The sequence below is a fragment of the Vanessa tameamea genome, chromosome 17 (genome assembly GCF_037043105.1).
Source record: "Vanessa tameamea isolate UH-Manoa-2023 chromosome 17, ilVanTame1 primary haplotype, whole genome shotgun sequence".
Taxonomy (NCBI): domain Eukaryota; kingdom Metazoa; phylum Arthropoda; class Insecta; order Lepidoptera; family Nymphalidae; genus Vanessa; species Vanessa tameamea.
Genome location: NC_087325.1, coordinates 4,051,410 through 4,070,122, shown reverse-complemented (window position 1 = coordinate 4,070,122; position 18,713 = coordinate 4,051,410). Strand labels below are relative to the sequence as shown.

The following is an 18,713-nucleotide window of genomic DNA, read 5'->3' as shown; positions in this document are numbered from 1 at the left end:
GATCTAAAATTGTTGACATTGTGTATGGAGTTTTTTTTAATTAAATAGGTTTTTTTTTGTGTAGATTGTTGTGATATACGTTTATACGTTTTTATTGCGTAAATGTAAATTATAAATTTTCCAGACGATTCAATTTTGCGTACAATCTGGCCCGAATTATACAAGCTGGTCATGAAGTGGTTAGGATCGCCTAACTTGATCAAATTATGCGCAATCAGATCGTATGGATTTCATTTGCAAATTTACTAATGTTATCCATGTGTTTATTCATTTGCATACAATTTTTTAAATCGTCACGGTCCAGCTCTTTCATACGATTTAACTGAAAGTAGTTTTCTTGATTAAATTCTGTAATTAAGTTACAGCTAAACCTACAAAAACAGGTGGTATTTTTACAAACGTTTGTTTTGAGTTGAAATCAAAATCAGGTAATAATTATCAATTTTCGTGTTAATGGATGAATAAAATTGGTGACTATCTAATATATTCGTAAATCTGACCGAATGCGAAATTGTACCGTGTGGAAGAAAATTATTACATACTTTTTAATTATCTGTGGTGCTCAAGCTTATGACATTACATGTGTATTGTATTTTATGAGTTGCTTGTTTTAATATTTCCATGCAAATGACCTCAAATTCAATGAAATTAAGTCATGTTACAAACTTTTCAGTATACATTTAACAATTGTATATTTATTTTACTTTGAAATCGTTTCAAAATAGTACTAAATTATGGTTAGAAGTGGGTAAGTTTGGAGTATACTGTTACATATATATTATACTAAATGCTTTTAAGTCGTTAAACTTAAATATTTATTTAATTATTTTTGCAGGAGAGATAGAGATCGTGACCGTAGGCGTTCGCATAGCCGATCGGCCACTCCAGATAGAAAGCGACGACGTTCTCGATCTAGAAGTAGAGACAGAAGTTCTAAATCTTCAAAAAGGAAGCGTAGTCGTAGCAGGGAACGTGACTCGAAGCGAGACCGTAGCAGAGACAGAGATAGAGATAGGGATCGCAAAAGGTTAGATGAAGTCTAGAGTTCTCATTTTTTTTTTCTTGAGATTAGCTGCTGTGACTAGAATTGTTGCCAGGACAATATTTCTATTAAAAAAAATCACGGTTATGTTAAATTTTATTATTTAAAGATTCATTCATTGTTAAAACTCAATATTTATTTGATAACTATTATTTGTCAGAAAAGAAATGAATCAATAATAGATTTAAATATTGATGCTATTTTTGTTAAATTTTTTAATTTTGTAGTGATAAAAGAGATGACAAAAGAAATGGCTCTAGTAGCAAATCTAGGAAAAAGTCACCGGATAGAGAAAAAGAGAGGGAGAGATCTAAATCAAAAGATAAAACCGTAAAATCAGAATCTTCTGAATATAATCCTGGAACTGTTGATAAGGTAAGATTTTTAGTAGTTGAATATTTTAATTTAATGTCATAAAATACTATTCACTTTGAGGTTAAATTCATATGTTAAAGTATTCTTACTCTTGTTATTTTTATAAGTTTAGAAGACCTATGCATGAAGAGTAGTCTGTATAAATAGTACCAGTCTCCAAGAACAGTCACTGTTCATGCTATGTATAAAAAGAATGCTTTATACCTTTCAAAAAGGTAATATCAGCTGACATTGTATAGTCAATAGCACTTTGAGAAATAAAATTTATTCAAATGTAATATTAAGCTATACAATTAGCATAGTTAGCTGAAAAATATGATTTTTGCTGTAAACTCTGATATTATTTTAATTCTAAAGTATTTTCTATTAAAGTATTAATTTTAATTTTTTGTATAAAATAAATTATTTTAATATAAGGAAGAAGAACAGAGTCGTTTAGAAGCTGAAATGCAAAAACGGCGAGATCGCATTGAACGCTGGAGGGCAGAACGTAAACGCAAGGAAATAGAATCTGCTAAAAAAGAAGTGCAGAAAGGAAGTATAGTCACTAATATTCAAGTGCCTGCAGCGAAAAAGTGGTCCCTAGAAGATGATTCGGGCGATGAAGGTAATAAATATATTTAATCTAATATATAAATAAGTAATCTATCTATTTATGAAATACTCTTAATTAATCTATGTGCTAAAACAAATTTAATTCAAATAATCAGCAAGTCCTGAAATTTGTTGATATATTATCATTTTTTTAAAATAGTATAGAGAATTATTCATAATAAAATAAGTTTATATTCTTATAAAACATGGAGACAAATAGAAGACTATACTGAATAATAAATGATGCTTATTAAATATATAGAAAGAAAATATTTTATATCAATAGATGAAAAAAATAATAATTGTGTAACCAATCTATAAAATAAATAATATGTAATAAAATAAATATAAATATTGTAAAATCAATTCTCACAATATAAGTTTTATTCTTTTAATAAACAATTAACTATGCTCCTGCATTGTTCTTTAGGTGAAGATGGTGAATCAAAAGAGAAGCCAGTTGTGGAAGAGAAAAAGGAAGAAGATGAAATTGATCCATTAGATGCGTATATGCAGGAAGTGCAACAGGTATGTGACTACACTTATACCTTGTTATAGTAATCTTTTGATTTTAGTTTACTATTTTCGCCCATATGTGAGAGGGTGGGGGTGAGGTGTAATGTAATTTCTTTGACAATGAGTATGAGTAGTTAAGATGTGAATAAGCAATGAACAAACAAACACATAATAACATTTATAATATTATTTAGGATTACTTGAATAATTTATTTATTAACCATCAAAAGAAGAATGCTAAAATATTTCGATTTTTATCGCAGGAGGTGCGCAAAGTAAATCAGATGGACCAATCTCGTGGTATAATAAGTGTACCAACAGCTGGAGGTACTGGTGTTATGATTTTAACTGGTACCGCTAAGAAAAAGGTATCGGAACAAAAGAATAAAGGTAATATTGGTTAACTTTTTCTTTAATATATTATTATACAAATGTCAATAGATTTTACGCAAGAAGTAATTAATTTTCATTTTAATGTATTTCTTTTCAAAATATGACGATATATTTCAATGGTAAAAATAATAACTAATTAATTAACTGAGTTTTTCTGTTTCTTCTCAGTAAAACCTACTTTTTAGAATGGTGGTAGCCTTACATTCAATTTAATCCTTTGACTGAATATTTAAAAGTACTTTTAGAGTTTACAAGCACACTTGAATTAAGAATATTTAAATTCTGAATAATGGTAGTTTGTGATGAGTTAATGTTTAGTGTCAGATGTGTCAGATTTCTAAACTATGTGAATGTACACTAGCTTTATCTTTATCAAACAAATTGAAATGGGCTATTTATTGTCTTAAGAAAGTTTTTAATCAGGTCTGTTTGTACATCCTGAAAACCATATTAGCGCCATTTTGGCAAAATAAATTTAAATGAAGAGAATTTTATATATAAAAAAAAAAATTGTAGGTGAACTTATTGAACAAAATCAAGATGGGCTGGAATATTCATCAGAAGAAGAGACGGAGGACATCAAAGATGCTGCTGCGAACCTTGCATCTAAACAACGAAAAGAGCTTGCCAAAGTTGATCATTCTAGCTTAGATTATATGACATTTAGAAAAGCATTTTATACAGAGGTAATATTCATTTTATATAAATAATTAAGTATAGAGTAAAATAGGCTAGGTTGGTTGAGAGGTCTTTTTTAAATTCATTGTAAACAATGATTAGATATGATTTTTTCCTTACCAATTGAACACTGATTAATAGTAAATATATAACAAGACCATTACATAGTTTCAACAAAGTCGATTTTTTACACAAACAAAGAAGTATACTCTTATAAGTTTATCTATTAAATAAGGACTGCATTAATTGATGTGTTTTGTCTGCAAAATTCTAATAGTATATTGTATATCAGTTAAATTTTAATTTAAGCATAATTTTTCAATATCTTTGTTATTTACATAAATAATGTTATGATAATATAATAGAATTAAGTAAACCAATGTCTATAGATTCTAAATAGTTTATGTTTTAGGTAAGTGAATTAGCAAGAATGACTTCGGAAGAAGTTGAGGCATACCGAACAGAACTCGAAGGGATTAGAGTGAAGGGCAAAGGGTGTCCCAAACCAATTAGAACATGGGCCCATTGTGGTATCAGTAAGAAAGAGATGGATATATTAAAGAAATTAGGCTTTGAGAAACCAACTCCAATTCAGGCGCAGGCTATCCCTGCTATAATGTCTGGAAGGTAATACTTATTTTGTAATTATAAAGCTCACACGATAAAGTATAGATTTTTATGTAATCAAGATATTTTTAAAATGTTGATTGTTTTTACCATATGTAATATGACTATTTAATTACAGAGACTTAATTGGTATTGCAAAGACTGGTTCTGGTAAGACACTTGCGTTTATTTTACCAATGTTCCGGCATGTTCTTGACCAACCCCCCTTAGAGGACACCGATGGACCAATATCTCTTATAATGACACCTACCAGGGAGCTGTGTATGCAAATCGGAAAGGACATTAAGAAGTTTGCAAAGTCCCTGGGATTAAGAGTCGTTTGTGTATATGGGGGCACTGGAATATCAGAACAAGTAATTAGATTTATTTACTTAGTTATTTTAAAGATAATTAATTAATTAATTCTATTTTTAAATTAAATACCACACAAAATACAACATGCCACACCAAACTGTCAATTTCCCTTTTCCAACTATTTTATAAAATATCTTTTTGTAATAGATTGCGGAATTAAAACGTGGTGCAGAAATGATAGTATGCACTCCGGGTCGTATGATTGACATGTTGGCCGCCAACTCCGGGCGAGTCACCAACCTGCGGAGAGTCACGTACATCGTGCTGGACGAAGCCGACAGGATGTTCGACATGGGCTTCGAGCCGCAGGTATAAACAGTATAAACTGTTTTTTTTTTTTAATTGTTTTAACGTGATTTTCAAAAGTGTACTAGGATAATAATATTTTTTAGAACATGATGTATTATTTTCCGTAAATTCAGTTTAATTTTGATCCTTACTTGTTAGTTAAAAATGATTTGTATTTTTTTTTTAAATGTGTAATATTGAATCTGGTCATACTTATTTCGAATTATCAATTTCTAACTCTTCAAGTAACTTGTGGTTATCCTCTTCCATCATCTATTCGGTCATCCGCTGTCACCACATATTCGGCACAGCCGTTTTATTAATATCATCTTTTACACAACTCTCTTTTTATCTCAATTCCCGTCTATAGGAATATTGAATATTTAAACAAAATTATTTAAAATGTGCAGGTGATGAAGATAATCGACAACGTGCGACCCGACCGGCAGACGGTGATGTTCAGCGCGACCTTCCCGCGACAGATGGAGGCGCTCGCTCGGCGTATCTTGCAGAAACCTATTGAAGTTCAGGTACTTAAGACATTAGGAAATTAATAATACCTCTATACATATTAATATTTTGTATATATTTTTCAATGAATATAATTCCAAACTGTTGTATCTTATTAGCTAAAACAAAATCATTGAATGGCTAATAATCATGTTTTTTAGACAAGTTAACTATTGTATGTAAATATGGTTAGTTACAGAAATGGATTTAATTCATAATATTATCATATAAGTATCTGTGCTTCCCAGTTTCACCTGCTTTAAATTTAGGCTATTGATGTGACGAGTGTGATTTCCATATTCTTCAATACGTCCGAATGTCAATATGTACGAATCCCGATCGTATAGTTAGTACTAGATCACAATTATGCCAACAATTATTTAGGCATTTGACAAGTACTTTTTGATATATTTAAATGGCCATGTATGTAATGACTAATGTATAACACTCAAATTCTCAATCAAGAGGTGGATATAGGTTTGTCGTTGACCTTGAAAATCTGACACCCCCTGTTTGTGCGGAGAAAAATCCCTTGGGCCTGTGTCATAGCTCAAAGGATTGCATTGCGATTTATGAGCATGAAAATTATATAGCAAAAATAAGCTAAAGGTTTTATTATTTTATTCAATATGCTGATGTCAATAAAAAAATGTGTAACAAATAGAAGGCTGCTTTTTTATAGCATGTAAATTAGCAAACATTATTTTTTTAATTTTTTTAACTCCAATAAGGCCATTCTAGGTATATTCACACCCAAATGGAGTGAATCTTGTAAAGTAGTATGGTTACAAAAATCCATAAATTACAATTAATATTGATCAAGCCCTGTGCATTAGAGCCAGTCCTCAAAGAATTCTGGTTCTAAGGAGTGAATCGTAAGGCGCCCTTGTAAATTGTACCATGAATCAGATTTCAACAGATTTTGTAGATTTTTACTTAGACTTATCAGATAATAAGATATATATGTATATAACATAGGCAATTATTATAAATACATGTATAATTTTATCAAAGGTGGGTGGACGCAGTGTTGTATGCAAAGAAGTAGAACAGCATGTGGCCATACTGGAAGACGAAGCTAAGTTTTTCAAACTACTGGAACTACTGGGACTCTACAGTCAGATGGGCAGTATCATTGTATTTGTGGACAAGCAAGAGAATGCCGACAGTCTTCTAAAGGATCTCATGAAAGCGTCTTATTCTTGCATGAGCTTGCACGGAGGTGAGTTATACTTTTCACTTACATACAAATATTGTTAGTTTTTATTGTTAAAATAAAACAAGTATTGTAGAGAATCCTTATAGTGTGACATGATAACAATTATTTATGCATTTGATTATATACTACTTCCTGATATATTTATATGGCCATATAAAGGTTTTTAGATGATGTTTTGTTAAATAAAGTTCTCTCTTTCCGTGTTCATTGATTTGATATTCGAAAGAAGAAGACAGAACTGTTTGACTGAGTATATAAACAATATTTATATCTAAAGTCGATAATGTAATCTCGTGAAAATAATTATTGTGTTTAATAACCGCTATCAGAGTATATATCAGTTCAAATCTCAGTTAGGCGAATCATAATTATAGTTTAAATCACTTTCGAAATTAAATATAAACTAAAAATGACAAATTCCATATTTTATATAAGTTTAAGTAGTTTTCAAATATAATGTAAAATGGTTTACTTACGTAGATAACTAAATATCAATGATAATAAAAATCAATTTTCCAAAAAAATTATCATTACAAAAACCTATGTAGTTATAGATCTATTCAGTCAAGAAGGCGCGCGCCACCACTTTAAATTAAATCGGAGTATCTGTGCCTGGCTGGCGTAACCAAAAACTATTAAACTAAGAATTGATTTGATTTGAATATCGGCGTGTATTAGTCCTCCGTGGTCGAGTTGTGTATACACCGGTTTTCATGGGTACGCCACTCCGAGGTCCCGGGTTCGCCACAGGTTTCCGGGTTCGTCCAGGATTCCCGGCCGAGTCTATGTAGAAAAAGTTCATTAGTTTTCTATGTTGTCTTGGGTCTGGGTTTATGTGGTACCGACGTTACTTCTAATTTTCAATAACACAAGTGCTTTAACAACTTACATTGGGATCAGAGTAATGTATGTGATGTTGTTGTAGTACGAGTGAGTGAAACTCGTGCTTACAAAATGTCTTAGTGTGAGTGAGACGACTGAGTAAGGATAGCAAAAAATATCAATAATTATTTTTAGGTTTTTTTATTATAGTTAGGTTTATTTTATTAAAAAATAATTAGGTATTATAGTCAGTTCAGTTCTTTCACAGCGTTGGCTTAATAAATGAGTTTTTCTATCATATCATCTTAGTAGATAATTTTCCATTGCCGTTGAAATATTGGTTCTGCTCTTTATTTCATTCGATTCGTGTCTGAAGCGCTGTCACATAGGAGTCTTTTCTGACACACTCATTAAGTTGGCTAGTTCTTAGTAGCTCTTGAGAACGAAGTATATTAATATAAATTAATAATAGGTCTTTATTGTGTAATTCATTAACAGTTAGTGGGCTCGTCATGCTTTGTTTATATTTAATAATGAAAGTAAATGTTCTAGAGATAATATTATATACTCTATGTGATATAGTTACATATTCCATATAAGAATATTATTACTTTTAAATAATAAATAAATTAGTGAACTCTTAAGTGTTTCGAATGGCGTTACAATAATAAAACGATAATAATAAACATACATAAATATTACAATATTTTTATTTGTTTATTCGACGGTGAATCATGATAAGATAAACATGGTTTATATATAAAAAAATTGACAAATATAATTTATTATTTATTTAAAATAGGAAGGCAGCCTGGCAATTAGGCCACCTGATGGATAGCGGGCACCACTGCCCATAGACATTGGCACTGTAATAAATATTATTTATCACATAATTCGTCAATTCCTCACCATCAATGGGAACTAAGATGTTATCTCTCTTGTGCCTGTACATTAACTCACTCACCTTCCAAACCGGAACACAATACTAAAAATTGCTGTTTAGCGGTATAATATATACTGAGTGGGGTCACTTACTCAGATGGGCTTGTACAACCAATGCTCTACCAACAAGAAAGTTTCATACGAATTGCGTTTAAATGATATATTTATCAATAGATTTATTAAGGTATTAGTTTTTTTTTAATATCTTTGATTTAATATTTAACTATTTATCAGGAGAAAATTAAAATTTTGTATTTTTATTTCAGCATCTGTTCCTGTTAAACAGTCTTGAGGAAGTCGTTTAAAGGACTTTAATTTTTTGACGAGTTTTTGCGTACTGTTATTTTGTAATGATTTAAAAGTTAGATTCTATTTTTAAATTTTACAACTAACCAAAGATTTTGTCTTAAGATTGATATTTAATTTAGTTCTGCCTAAAACAGAAAATTTTGAATCAAATGGAGTAATATTGATGGTCACAGGGTCTGTACCTAAATCATCACAGATTTTAAGCTGCTAGAAAACCGACTCGTATTTTGACCTGCAATTTATCCCAATATAATGGTACCATCGTTAGTCGGTATTCAACATTCACAGAGTCTATGATTTGGTAAACTCGTTTCTCATCGATTAGCCTCACAGTACGCCGAAACTCGCAACGTGAAAGTTTGAAAGTGACATATATATTAATGATGGCTTGTTACAGGTATTGATCAATTCGACAGGGACTCGACGATCGTGGACTTCAAGTCGGGCAAGGTGAAGCTGCTGGTGGCCACCAGCGTGGCGGCGCGCGGGCTCGACGTCAAGCAGCTCGTGCTCGTCGTCAACTACGACTGCCCCAACCACTACGAGGACTACGTGCATCGGTGAGTCACACTCCGTCTCCCGCCTGTCATGTGAATACTGCCTCGTCGGGAGGGATTTGTCTATTGCTTAACATTAATTCTTTTTCTAGTGAGCAAAAGTTCAGTTCTTAAGTTCTAAAAATTATCCGCGGTCTGAGATCTATATCAAGAGCGATTATGACACGTATATTAAAGGGTACCCTTCCCGCCGTAGATGCGGCCGGACGGGCCGCGCCGGCAACAAGGGCTACGCGTGGACGTTCCTGACGCCGGAGCAGGGCCGGTACGCGGGCGACGTGCTGCGCGCCTTCGAGCTGGCCGGCACCGCCGCGCCGCCCGAGCTGCGCCAGCTGTGGGACACGTACAAGGAGGCGCAGGAGAAGGAGGGGAAGAAGGTGCACAGCGGCGGGGGCTTCAGCGGGAAAGGTTAGCTGTGCTTGGAACATTCGAGTATTGATATGAGATTTGTTTGCTAGAACTAAAAATAAAGACCTAACCTAAATTTTTTTCAGTATAGTATTCAACTTCGTTATTACGAAGTAATTTTTTAACCTGTACTATAACTAAACAGTTATAGTATAGGTTAAACAATTTCAGAGAGTGAAGTTTTATATGGAATTCTTATTGTTCCACCATTATTTCAAATTTAATACTGTTAATACATAAAACTGTTTTATATAGATTTCACTAGTGAATGTATATCATTCTTTAATAAAAAAATAGAAGATTCCGTTGTCTTGATGTTGTTTAATGCATAAGTTTTGTTCTAAGGTTTTAAATTCGACGAATCGGAAGCCCAAGCTGCTACAGAGAGGAAGAAATATCAGAAAGCGGCCCTCGGTCTCCAAGATTCTGATGATGAGGATGTGGAAGGCGACCTCGACCAGCAGATCGAAACGATGCTCGCTGCGAAGAAAATTATCAAGGAGATAAAGGTTTGTTATTATAATGTAAATGGGAATAACATTTATAATATGTTTATGATAAATATATAGATTCTAATATTTTTAGTAAACAGATTTTGAAAATATAAATCAACATTTTTTTTAAGTTGTTGTTTGTTCAAATTATTAAAAAAAAAAGGATTACGAGTTGAGGAGTTGTATCTCATCAACAAATATTTGCCTCATCATTTATTTTAATTTAAATTTTAGTTTCTGTAAGGAACATCAGTGATGTATTTGATACTTTAATCTGTCGATTATTGAAAAGATACAATAACGAATCTTACAATAATGGTTAACGGCTGTCGTACGCGGTGCGGCAGAGTGCGGCGTGCTCAGCGTGCTCAGTGTGTGTGTGTGTCGGCAGCCGGGCGCGGGGCCGGCGGGCGCGCCGGCGGCGGCGGACGGCAAGCTGGAGCTGGCGCGGCGGCTGGCGTCGCGCATCAACCTGGCCAAGGGGCTGGGCGTGGAGCACAAGGGCGCCACGCAGCAGGCCGCCGAGGCCATCCTCAAGGGCGCGCCCTCCGCGCACACGCTCATCACCGTCAGTACATTCCTTATATTTCCAATGAACTTGTGTGTATGATAATCGAATAGGGAATGAAGTCTACTGTAGTGACGTACAAACTCTCGGGCCAAATGACTATAAAACACATACCCCTACCCCATTTTCCACCATGATAGTGCCAGAGATGACTTCGTGATGTACTGATGATATGTTGGTCATATGTATATTTTATTCGGCATATGAAGGTTTTTCTTCACGTAACGCATATATACACATGAAAATACATTGGCGCTTGTCGGGCTTTGAACCCCTCAATATCTAGTTAAGATGCACTTGTTTACCGACGGATGATCTCGGCTCGTGAGTTGTAAGAAATTGATTTTTTTTGTGTGAATTATATAAATTAAAAAAGTACCTGCGTGTGTACATAAAAAGTAAATTAGCAGCCCTTTAATGTCCCCTTACTGGGAATTGGATTGAAACTAATTCCACCGCGTTGCTCCAACGCATGTTGGTGGATACACGTGATTGAATTTCATAGATATTAACAAGATGCAATTTTCCACCGAGCACGACATGAATTACAAACACAAATTAAGCACAAGGAAATTTAATAGTGCTAGCCTGGATTTGAACCTTCAGTCATCGGTTAAGATGCACGCTTTCTAACAACTGGATTATCTCGGAGCATGTATACGTGCCTAATCTAATATAAAGATTTTCTATATAACGGATTGTGAAAACATTTGTTCATTTAACGAAAATAATTAAATACGTACCTCTTCACAGTTTAGTACTTCTTTAAATGCACTACAGTTGGATTATGATAACGTAACTTAGTCACTTGCTAAGTATTTTAGCATAGCGATTATCAAATATGAAATAACATTATAATTTAAAACCCAGTCAAGTGCGATACGCGACTAAAAAGAGTAGATCTAGACTTTTTTATGCGCAAACGACTGTCCATTGTATTATTGTGCCAGTAGTATTTTCAAGAAAAGTTTATAGGTTGCCTATATTTTTAATAGAGATCTTTTTTATATAGGTAATTTATTTCTTGTTTTATTTTAAAGTATTCACATAAATTACAATAATATATCAGAACATTAATATTCATTTTATTTCTAACATACGACATCGATAAAATTACACGCACTTAAACCGAATTATTAATAATAAATATAAAACTAAATATAACAATACATTTAAAAATATTAACAAAAACACATCAAATCGGCACCAAGTAACTATATTAGATACATCTATCTGTAAAGTGTGTCATTTCAGAACGGTTCGTTTAGACCTAGTCAAGGCTATGACCTCGATCCTAATTTTTAGTATCCCCATAAGATTTCGAGTTGTGATTGACGAAACGTTCAGCACAAGCTCTATATTAGGGTTTTATAAATCGAAGCGGAACCCTAAAACACTTATCTCTTCACGCGATCAAGTTATTTGTCAAATTAATTATATCCTTAAAAATCATATGACAAAAATTTTGTACGCTAAAGAGTTTATGTTTGATCGATAATCTTTTCCTTAAAAAAAAAATAGCATCACACGCGTAACGTGCGCGAGTCACGAGTGCGGTCAGTCATATGACGGAACTGTGTTTCCACAATTTAACATTGAAATCGTGAAAATTATTACGCCGACTCGAATGAGACGAGTAAATATACAATGACTTGTTGCTGTATGGTTGCATTAACGTATTTATTATTAATATTATATGTATAATATGTTGTCAAATATGCTTATTCACTTGTGATATCAATTACGTGATAATTCACTTTTATTTATGAAAGACTATCGTTGTCTACTTAGTTTTACCAGGTATCATGACCCGCGGCTTCAACCGCATCTGAAGTCGGAGGAGGTCAGGTGCTTGGGTACAATGTCATTATGACCGGTTAACTTCGCATTTTTAATATCAATTAGAATGAGATGCACTGCTAAAATATTATAACACAAGAATATTGTGATTATACGATATAAGTATTGAATAATTGCGTCAGTTTTAATAATTATCAAATGGAAAATTCCTCATCAATTTTTGTTGGTATTATTCTGGGTTGCACCCACTCATCAGATATTCTACCGCTAAACAGCTGTACTCAGTATTTTTTCCGGTTTGAAGGGTGAGTGAGCCAGTGTAACTACAGACACAAGGGACATAACATCTTAGTTCCCGAGGTTGATGGCGCATTGGCGAAGGAATGGTTAATATTTCTTGCGGAGCCATTATCTATGGGCGATGGTGACCACTTACCATCAGATGGCCCATTTGCTCGTTCGCTTACCCATATGTTAAAAAATATAAATATTTATAGTTCAAAATTGTTTTAAACCTTTATGTAGTATTCTATTCGGCTTTAAAATGACAATTATCAAATTTGTTTATCAAGTTACGATCGCACTAATATACGTCACACGTAACATTCGAAATCTCTTATTGATTGTAAAAGTATTTATGGAAATGTCTCATACATTTCCTTGGGAGTTTATTTCCTAATTGATTCTCCTTTTATGTTTTCCAAAGGCCAAAACTGTAGCGGAGCAACTTGCCGCGAAACTAAACACGCGATTGAACTATCAGCCGCGTGATGAAAGCTCGTCGGAGCCGGCCGAAGAGGTGTTCCGAAAATATGAGACCGAATTGGAGATCAACGATTTCCCGCAGCAGGCACGTTGGCGGGTCACGAGCAAGGTAAGGAGTTATAATCACATGATTTTTACTTAAATATATAAATTATCCTTGTAGACAAATGAAGAGAAGCGAGCAGACAAGCTAACTTGGTAGTAGGCCTTTGTCTAGATAAGTACCACCCACATCAGCTATTCTACCGCCAAACAGCAGTACTCAGTACTGTTGTGTTCCGGTTTGAAGGGTAAGTGAGCCAGTGTAACTACAGGCGCAAGGGACATAACATCTTAGTTCCCAAGGTTGATGGCGCATTGGCGATGTGAGGAATGGTAATATTTCTTAAAGCGCCATTGTCTATGGGCGGTGGTGACCATTTACTATCAGATGGTTCATTTGCTCGTCCGACAATCTATACCATAAAAATACAGGCGTAATTTTATGCTAGACTAAGACTACTCAAATTTTAAAAATCTTGAGTCTAGAACGGTCTTGCAAGCACTTCGAATCCTCAGTTTTCCAGGGTAATTCCGAATGTAAATTCGACCGATAATAACTGGCAAGAAATTGTCTTGTCTTTGTGTTCACGTGTATTTTGAATATATGAATTATTATCACTTGAATGATGTGTATAATTGTTATCTCAATATGTAACCTAATTCAATGGTAAAATAATTCCACTAGTTAATATTGGTAGGCTGCGTTACTAGTCCAAACAGTTTTGCGAGATAAACGAAAGGACTGATACCGCCTCTATAATAAACTCTATAATAAGTTTGTTTTGCATAGCGTTTGTTTTTATTAGAATAATAGCTGAGTTGTTTATTTGTCTTAACTACTGTAAAGATTATCTTGAAGGATGAATTGCACATACGTTGTCAGGGGTAGAAAAAAGGACATAAAGGTATCGAACCCACACGCAGTCGAAGCCGCGGGCGTTAACTAGTGATGCTATCCTCATATAAGTGCGGTTAAACAAATGAACCCTCCTGCTTTATAATATTACATAGTATAGATAGATTAACGTAGTATAAACTTTACAGTCGACTTAAAAGTAAACCAAATATCACATTATACTAGAGCGATGTAATCGTAAGTATGTTTTAAGAAACGATAATGATTTGTTTACATAATGACAACGTTACATAGAAAAAAGTATTAATTAATCATATATTCAAACAATCACGAGACCCAAGTAACGAACGTGGAAGACAATATTGCGTAGTTTTTGTTTTAACGTGCTTAGGAGATAATGGCTACTTTGACAGGCAGTTTCAAAAACGTAATTGATTTATTAGAAACAATAAAAACGTCCTATCAGGGGTTGAAGCTACACAAAAGCCACGTTAGACTTAAGTAAAACTGCATTAGTTATACAAGTTATATATTATGAGAAAATAAAACAATCCTATACGAACTACATATTAGACAACAATTTTAAATTTTAGAAGAGATTTTTCGTATTTAGGGACCGATGAAGATATGATTAAAGAATCACACTCGGAAGGCGTGTTTTGATAAAAAAAATGTACGTAATTCATTACGTCCGTTAAAGTATCTACAGATCAATTGATAATGTTTGATCAATTAAATAAGTTGCCATGTGAATTTTCCGTCGTAAACAGGCTCGTCTTTGACATAAGCAGTGACGTCACACGCGGTTGCAGTAAACATTGTTTAAGATTGATAAGCAATCAGAGATCGTGTTTAGGATTTCCGTTCTGTGTAAGCGGTCTATTTTGGTGATGTAGATAAACATATGCGACTATTTTCGTATATATTTTAAATTTATCTAGAGTTTTATAGAACACAAGTATTGTCGTGTCATTGAGATAATAACTGATAAAAGTATTGGTTAAAAATAAATTTAATATATACTTTTTGAAATTCTTTAGTTGCGATGAGAGTGTATTTCAAGGTCAGATTTGAGCGAAACGTACTTGATACTAATATAATTCCACTACCCGTACTGATTTGCACTCATTCTGATTTTTTGATTGAGTTGTATTTTAAATTATAAAATATTACATTGATCTCGTCTTATGAGTTTGCGTTTTTTGTAACGTTATTTTGTTAGGAACAGGAAATTATGTTTATTATTCAAGGCATTTTTATGACTTCTAGACGAGTTTTGCGATGTCACATATATTTATAGAATACTATTACCTTTTGCGGATTCGTCCCCTTATAAATGGGGGAGATGTGTCCTGACAACGTGTATGCAAAATTTCATCATAATTGGATGAATAGTTCAGACGTAAAAGCATAACCATACAAACAAACAAATCATTATCGTATTTATAGTATTATTTAGGATAGATATTCCAAATAGACATTTAGTATATGCAACTAAGTACGTTGTATGAATAAGACAAAAGGCCGATTACAGACTACTTATTGTTAAATCTAGTAATGTACTCAGAAGATATCCGTCAAGAATAAATCTTATAACTTTGGTAATATCATGAACAATATTCCAATTTCTATTCCTAACGATTACATTGAATAGTTTTAATATGTACTGTTCGTACAATGTAAATTATTTTGATAAGCTTACGAGTGACGTTAACGTCACACAACACATATCATGTTGGGTCCAGTTCGTTCGAAACAACATGAAGTGTTTTTAATGCTATCGCTTTGTTTGAATCGTCACCTTATTTACAGGCAATCACGTCTCACTTTATTGCATTTCACAAGTGCACAACCTCATTCTCTACGTTTATTATTAATTCGCTTGAGGTCACTCAACGTTTACGATAACCTTTGCAATATTTATGCATCTATGAAAATTTCATCGACTCAGTATATTTCCCATCTTTGAACCGATCAGTCAATATGTTACTCAAGTTAGCTCTCATTGGGGCGTTCATATTTTTCTGTGTGAAACTTATGAACAGACGAAGGTGCTTCTATTGTAATTAGTTGAGTCTGAATAAGGTAATGTTTAGTAATGTCGTTTTAGGTTATATTGATTTCAAATTATTTTTTTATTATTGGCCTATTGTTTTCCGAATTCTTTAAAAATTTTTTTGATAAATTGTGTTCTGTTTTTCAGTTTTTTTTTTATATAATAGTTAAACTTCGGTACTACGAACACTTGAACAATTTTCGTATAAATTAATATATTTTTTTTCGTTTTGTCTTCCAGGAGGCGTTAGCGTTAATCAGTGAATATTCAGAAGCGGGTATCACGGTCCGTGGTACTTACGTACCGCCCGGGAAAGCACCACCAGAAGGCGAGAGAAAATTATATTTGGCCATCGAGAGTTCCCAGGAGTTAGCCGTCGCCAAAGCAAAGTCTGAAATCACTCGTCTCATTAAGGAAGAACTACTCAAACTGCAGACTTCAGCCCATCATATGATTAACAAAGCTAGATATAAGGTCCTTTAACGGATTGTATGCAAATATAGTTTGACGTATCTTTCTAAAAATTGTCTTTTTATTTAATCACATAAGTAGTTTTTTAACTAAAATGTGTATGAATGAGTAATAATATGGTTTTTATACTAAAATTACTCTTGTTTTTTTGTAACCCTTCTAAACTCACATAATAAATTTGCTATGAATAACGAAGAACAGTAAACCTATGAATAGATTAACTGAAAGTATTTATGTTGAGCTGACGCGTGAATATTAATCGATGATTGCGGGTTCAAACCCGGGCAAGCACCACTGAATTTTCATATTTTTAATTTGTGTTTATAACACATCTCATGCTAGGCGGTGAAGAAAACAGCGCGGGGAAACCTGTATGTGCCTAATTTCAATGAAATACTGCCCCGTGTGTATCCATCAAACCGCATTGGGGCAGCGTGGTGGAATTAGGTCCAAACCTTTTTCTCAAAGGGTGACGAACCGAGCAGTATTACGTGCCCCACTGCTACACACTGGTACATAATTTACGTTACTATACTTTTAATTTTTTTAATGTATTAACAAAGTAAAAAAAAATTAACAAAGTATTAACAAAGAAAACGATAAAAATATTTTTATAAAACAATTGCAATCGTTTTAAATACTATTAATTTGCTGTTTAAAGTGCAACTTAATCAGTTCTATCGAGGATGTTTGAATGATCACAAACATTTGAAACATTTAAGCAATACGAGAGGCTGAAATTTGCTTTGCACGACATTATGTTATTTGTTTATATATACATATTAATATTAATGTACTCGTAAGAAATCTTGGCGGGTATTTAGTGGAATTATTGGCATAAGTGAGAGGAAGTACGTGGTTAAAAAACTGCTATTGCGAAAGAAATTGGCGCGTGACAACTGAGTTACGTAGCGTTATTTGATGTATTTTATCTCCGTTGGAAATAAAACAGTTACCGTTATCGTTTTGAAGGGTCCTAAATCCACCTGTCTCGTATGTAAGGATTGATAATAAAGCTGTTTTAAATATTCGCATGAAGTAAGATTCCATTTTTAAATATTAAAAAAAAAATCTTATTTCATACATCATAAAATAATTTACCCTCTACAATTCAAGACATGCACATTTTCATGAGAAGAAAGATAAGCTTAATAATAAAGTGGGTACAATAATGACTACATAGCTACAATTGCACTATCTATTTATAGATTAAAAATATATACAGGTGACAGGAGGTTAAAGAATGGCATTAGTCGGTCAGGAAGGCATTATGATGAATAAAGACTTTGTATACCCATTTACAACTAATAATGATTAGGTACATACATACAAGAATCTAGTACTATAAATCTGGTAGTCTTCTAGCCCGGTGTTGGGGACCAGACCGATAATAGAAGTCGTATAACTGTGAACTTTGTCGCACTGTTGGGGAGACGGAGACCTTCGTTCATCAGAAGCGGGGCGTAGCTACCACCGTGTCAGCCGTATCCCCGGGGTACGGGGGGCCCCAAGCAAAAATTTATAAAAACTTTTCCCATTTTCTTTTTATTTCACAAATGACAAAAGTAAAAAATGCAATTTTATCTTAAAAGTGCCCAAAATTTTGGAAAAATTGACACATAATTATGATGAATAAGTTTTTTTTTTCTTTTGCAAGATATCTTTACCCTTCCTAAGGGCCCCAAAACAATTTTTATACGGGGCCCCGCCAAGGCATGTTACGCTTCTGATCAGCAGACTAATTATTTGAATAATAAAAAAATATATGTATTGTTATTCTAATTAACAAGGTCCTATCTATTTACAGTAGAAATATCAATACCTGCAGTGTACGTTACTATAACCCTTTGTCTCACAAACAAGGCCTCCCAGTGGAAATTTAACGACTTACATTTGATAAGCAGCAGAAACTATTTGACGCAACAATCAAAGCTGACGCAAGACAAGTTCATCGTTAGTAATTAGGGTTCTACTGAACGATTGATTAAGTTGATCTTATATAAATTATAGGGATCTAGTTTTTTATA

The 18,713-nt window shown here is 33.4% G+C and overlaps 1 protein-coding gene across 1 annotated transcript; it reads left to right on the top strand.

Moving 5' to 3' along the window:
- The first annotated feature begins 562 nt into the window (after nucleotides 1-562).
- On the top strand, nucleotides 563-16,739 carry LOC113400600 (probable ATP-dependent RNA helicase DDX46). Its single transcript, XM_064217430.1, has 18 exons — nucleotides 563-748; nucleotides 836-1,027; nucleotides 1,270-1,417; nucleotides 1,835-2,024; nucleotides 2,442-2,539; nucleotides 2,791-2,917; nucleotides 3,437-3,606; nucleotides 4,011-4,225; nucleotides 4,344-4,578; nucleotides 4,727-4,888; nucleotides 5,278-5,397; nucleotides 6,392-6,599; nucleotides 9,067-9,229; nucleotides 9,423-9,634; nucleotides 9,980-10,143; nucleotides 10,520-10,696; nucleotides 13,203-13,370; nucleotides 16,456-16,739. Exons 1-18 carry the CDS (start codon nucleotides 735-737, stop codon nucleotides 16,696-16,698), a joined length of 3,006 nt encoding a protein of 1,001 aa, XP_064073500.1. The 5' UTR covers nucleotides 563-734; the 3' UTR covers nucleotides 16,699-16,739.
- The last annotated feature ends 1,974 nt before the right edge of the window (nucleotides 16,740-18,713 follow it).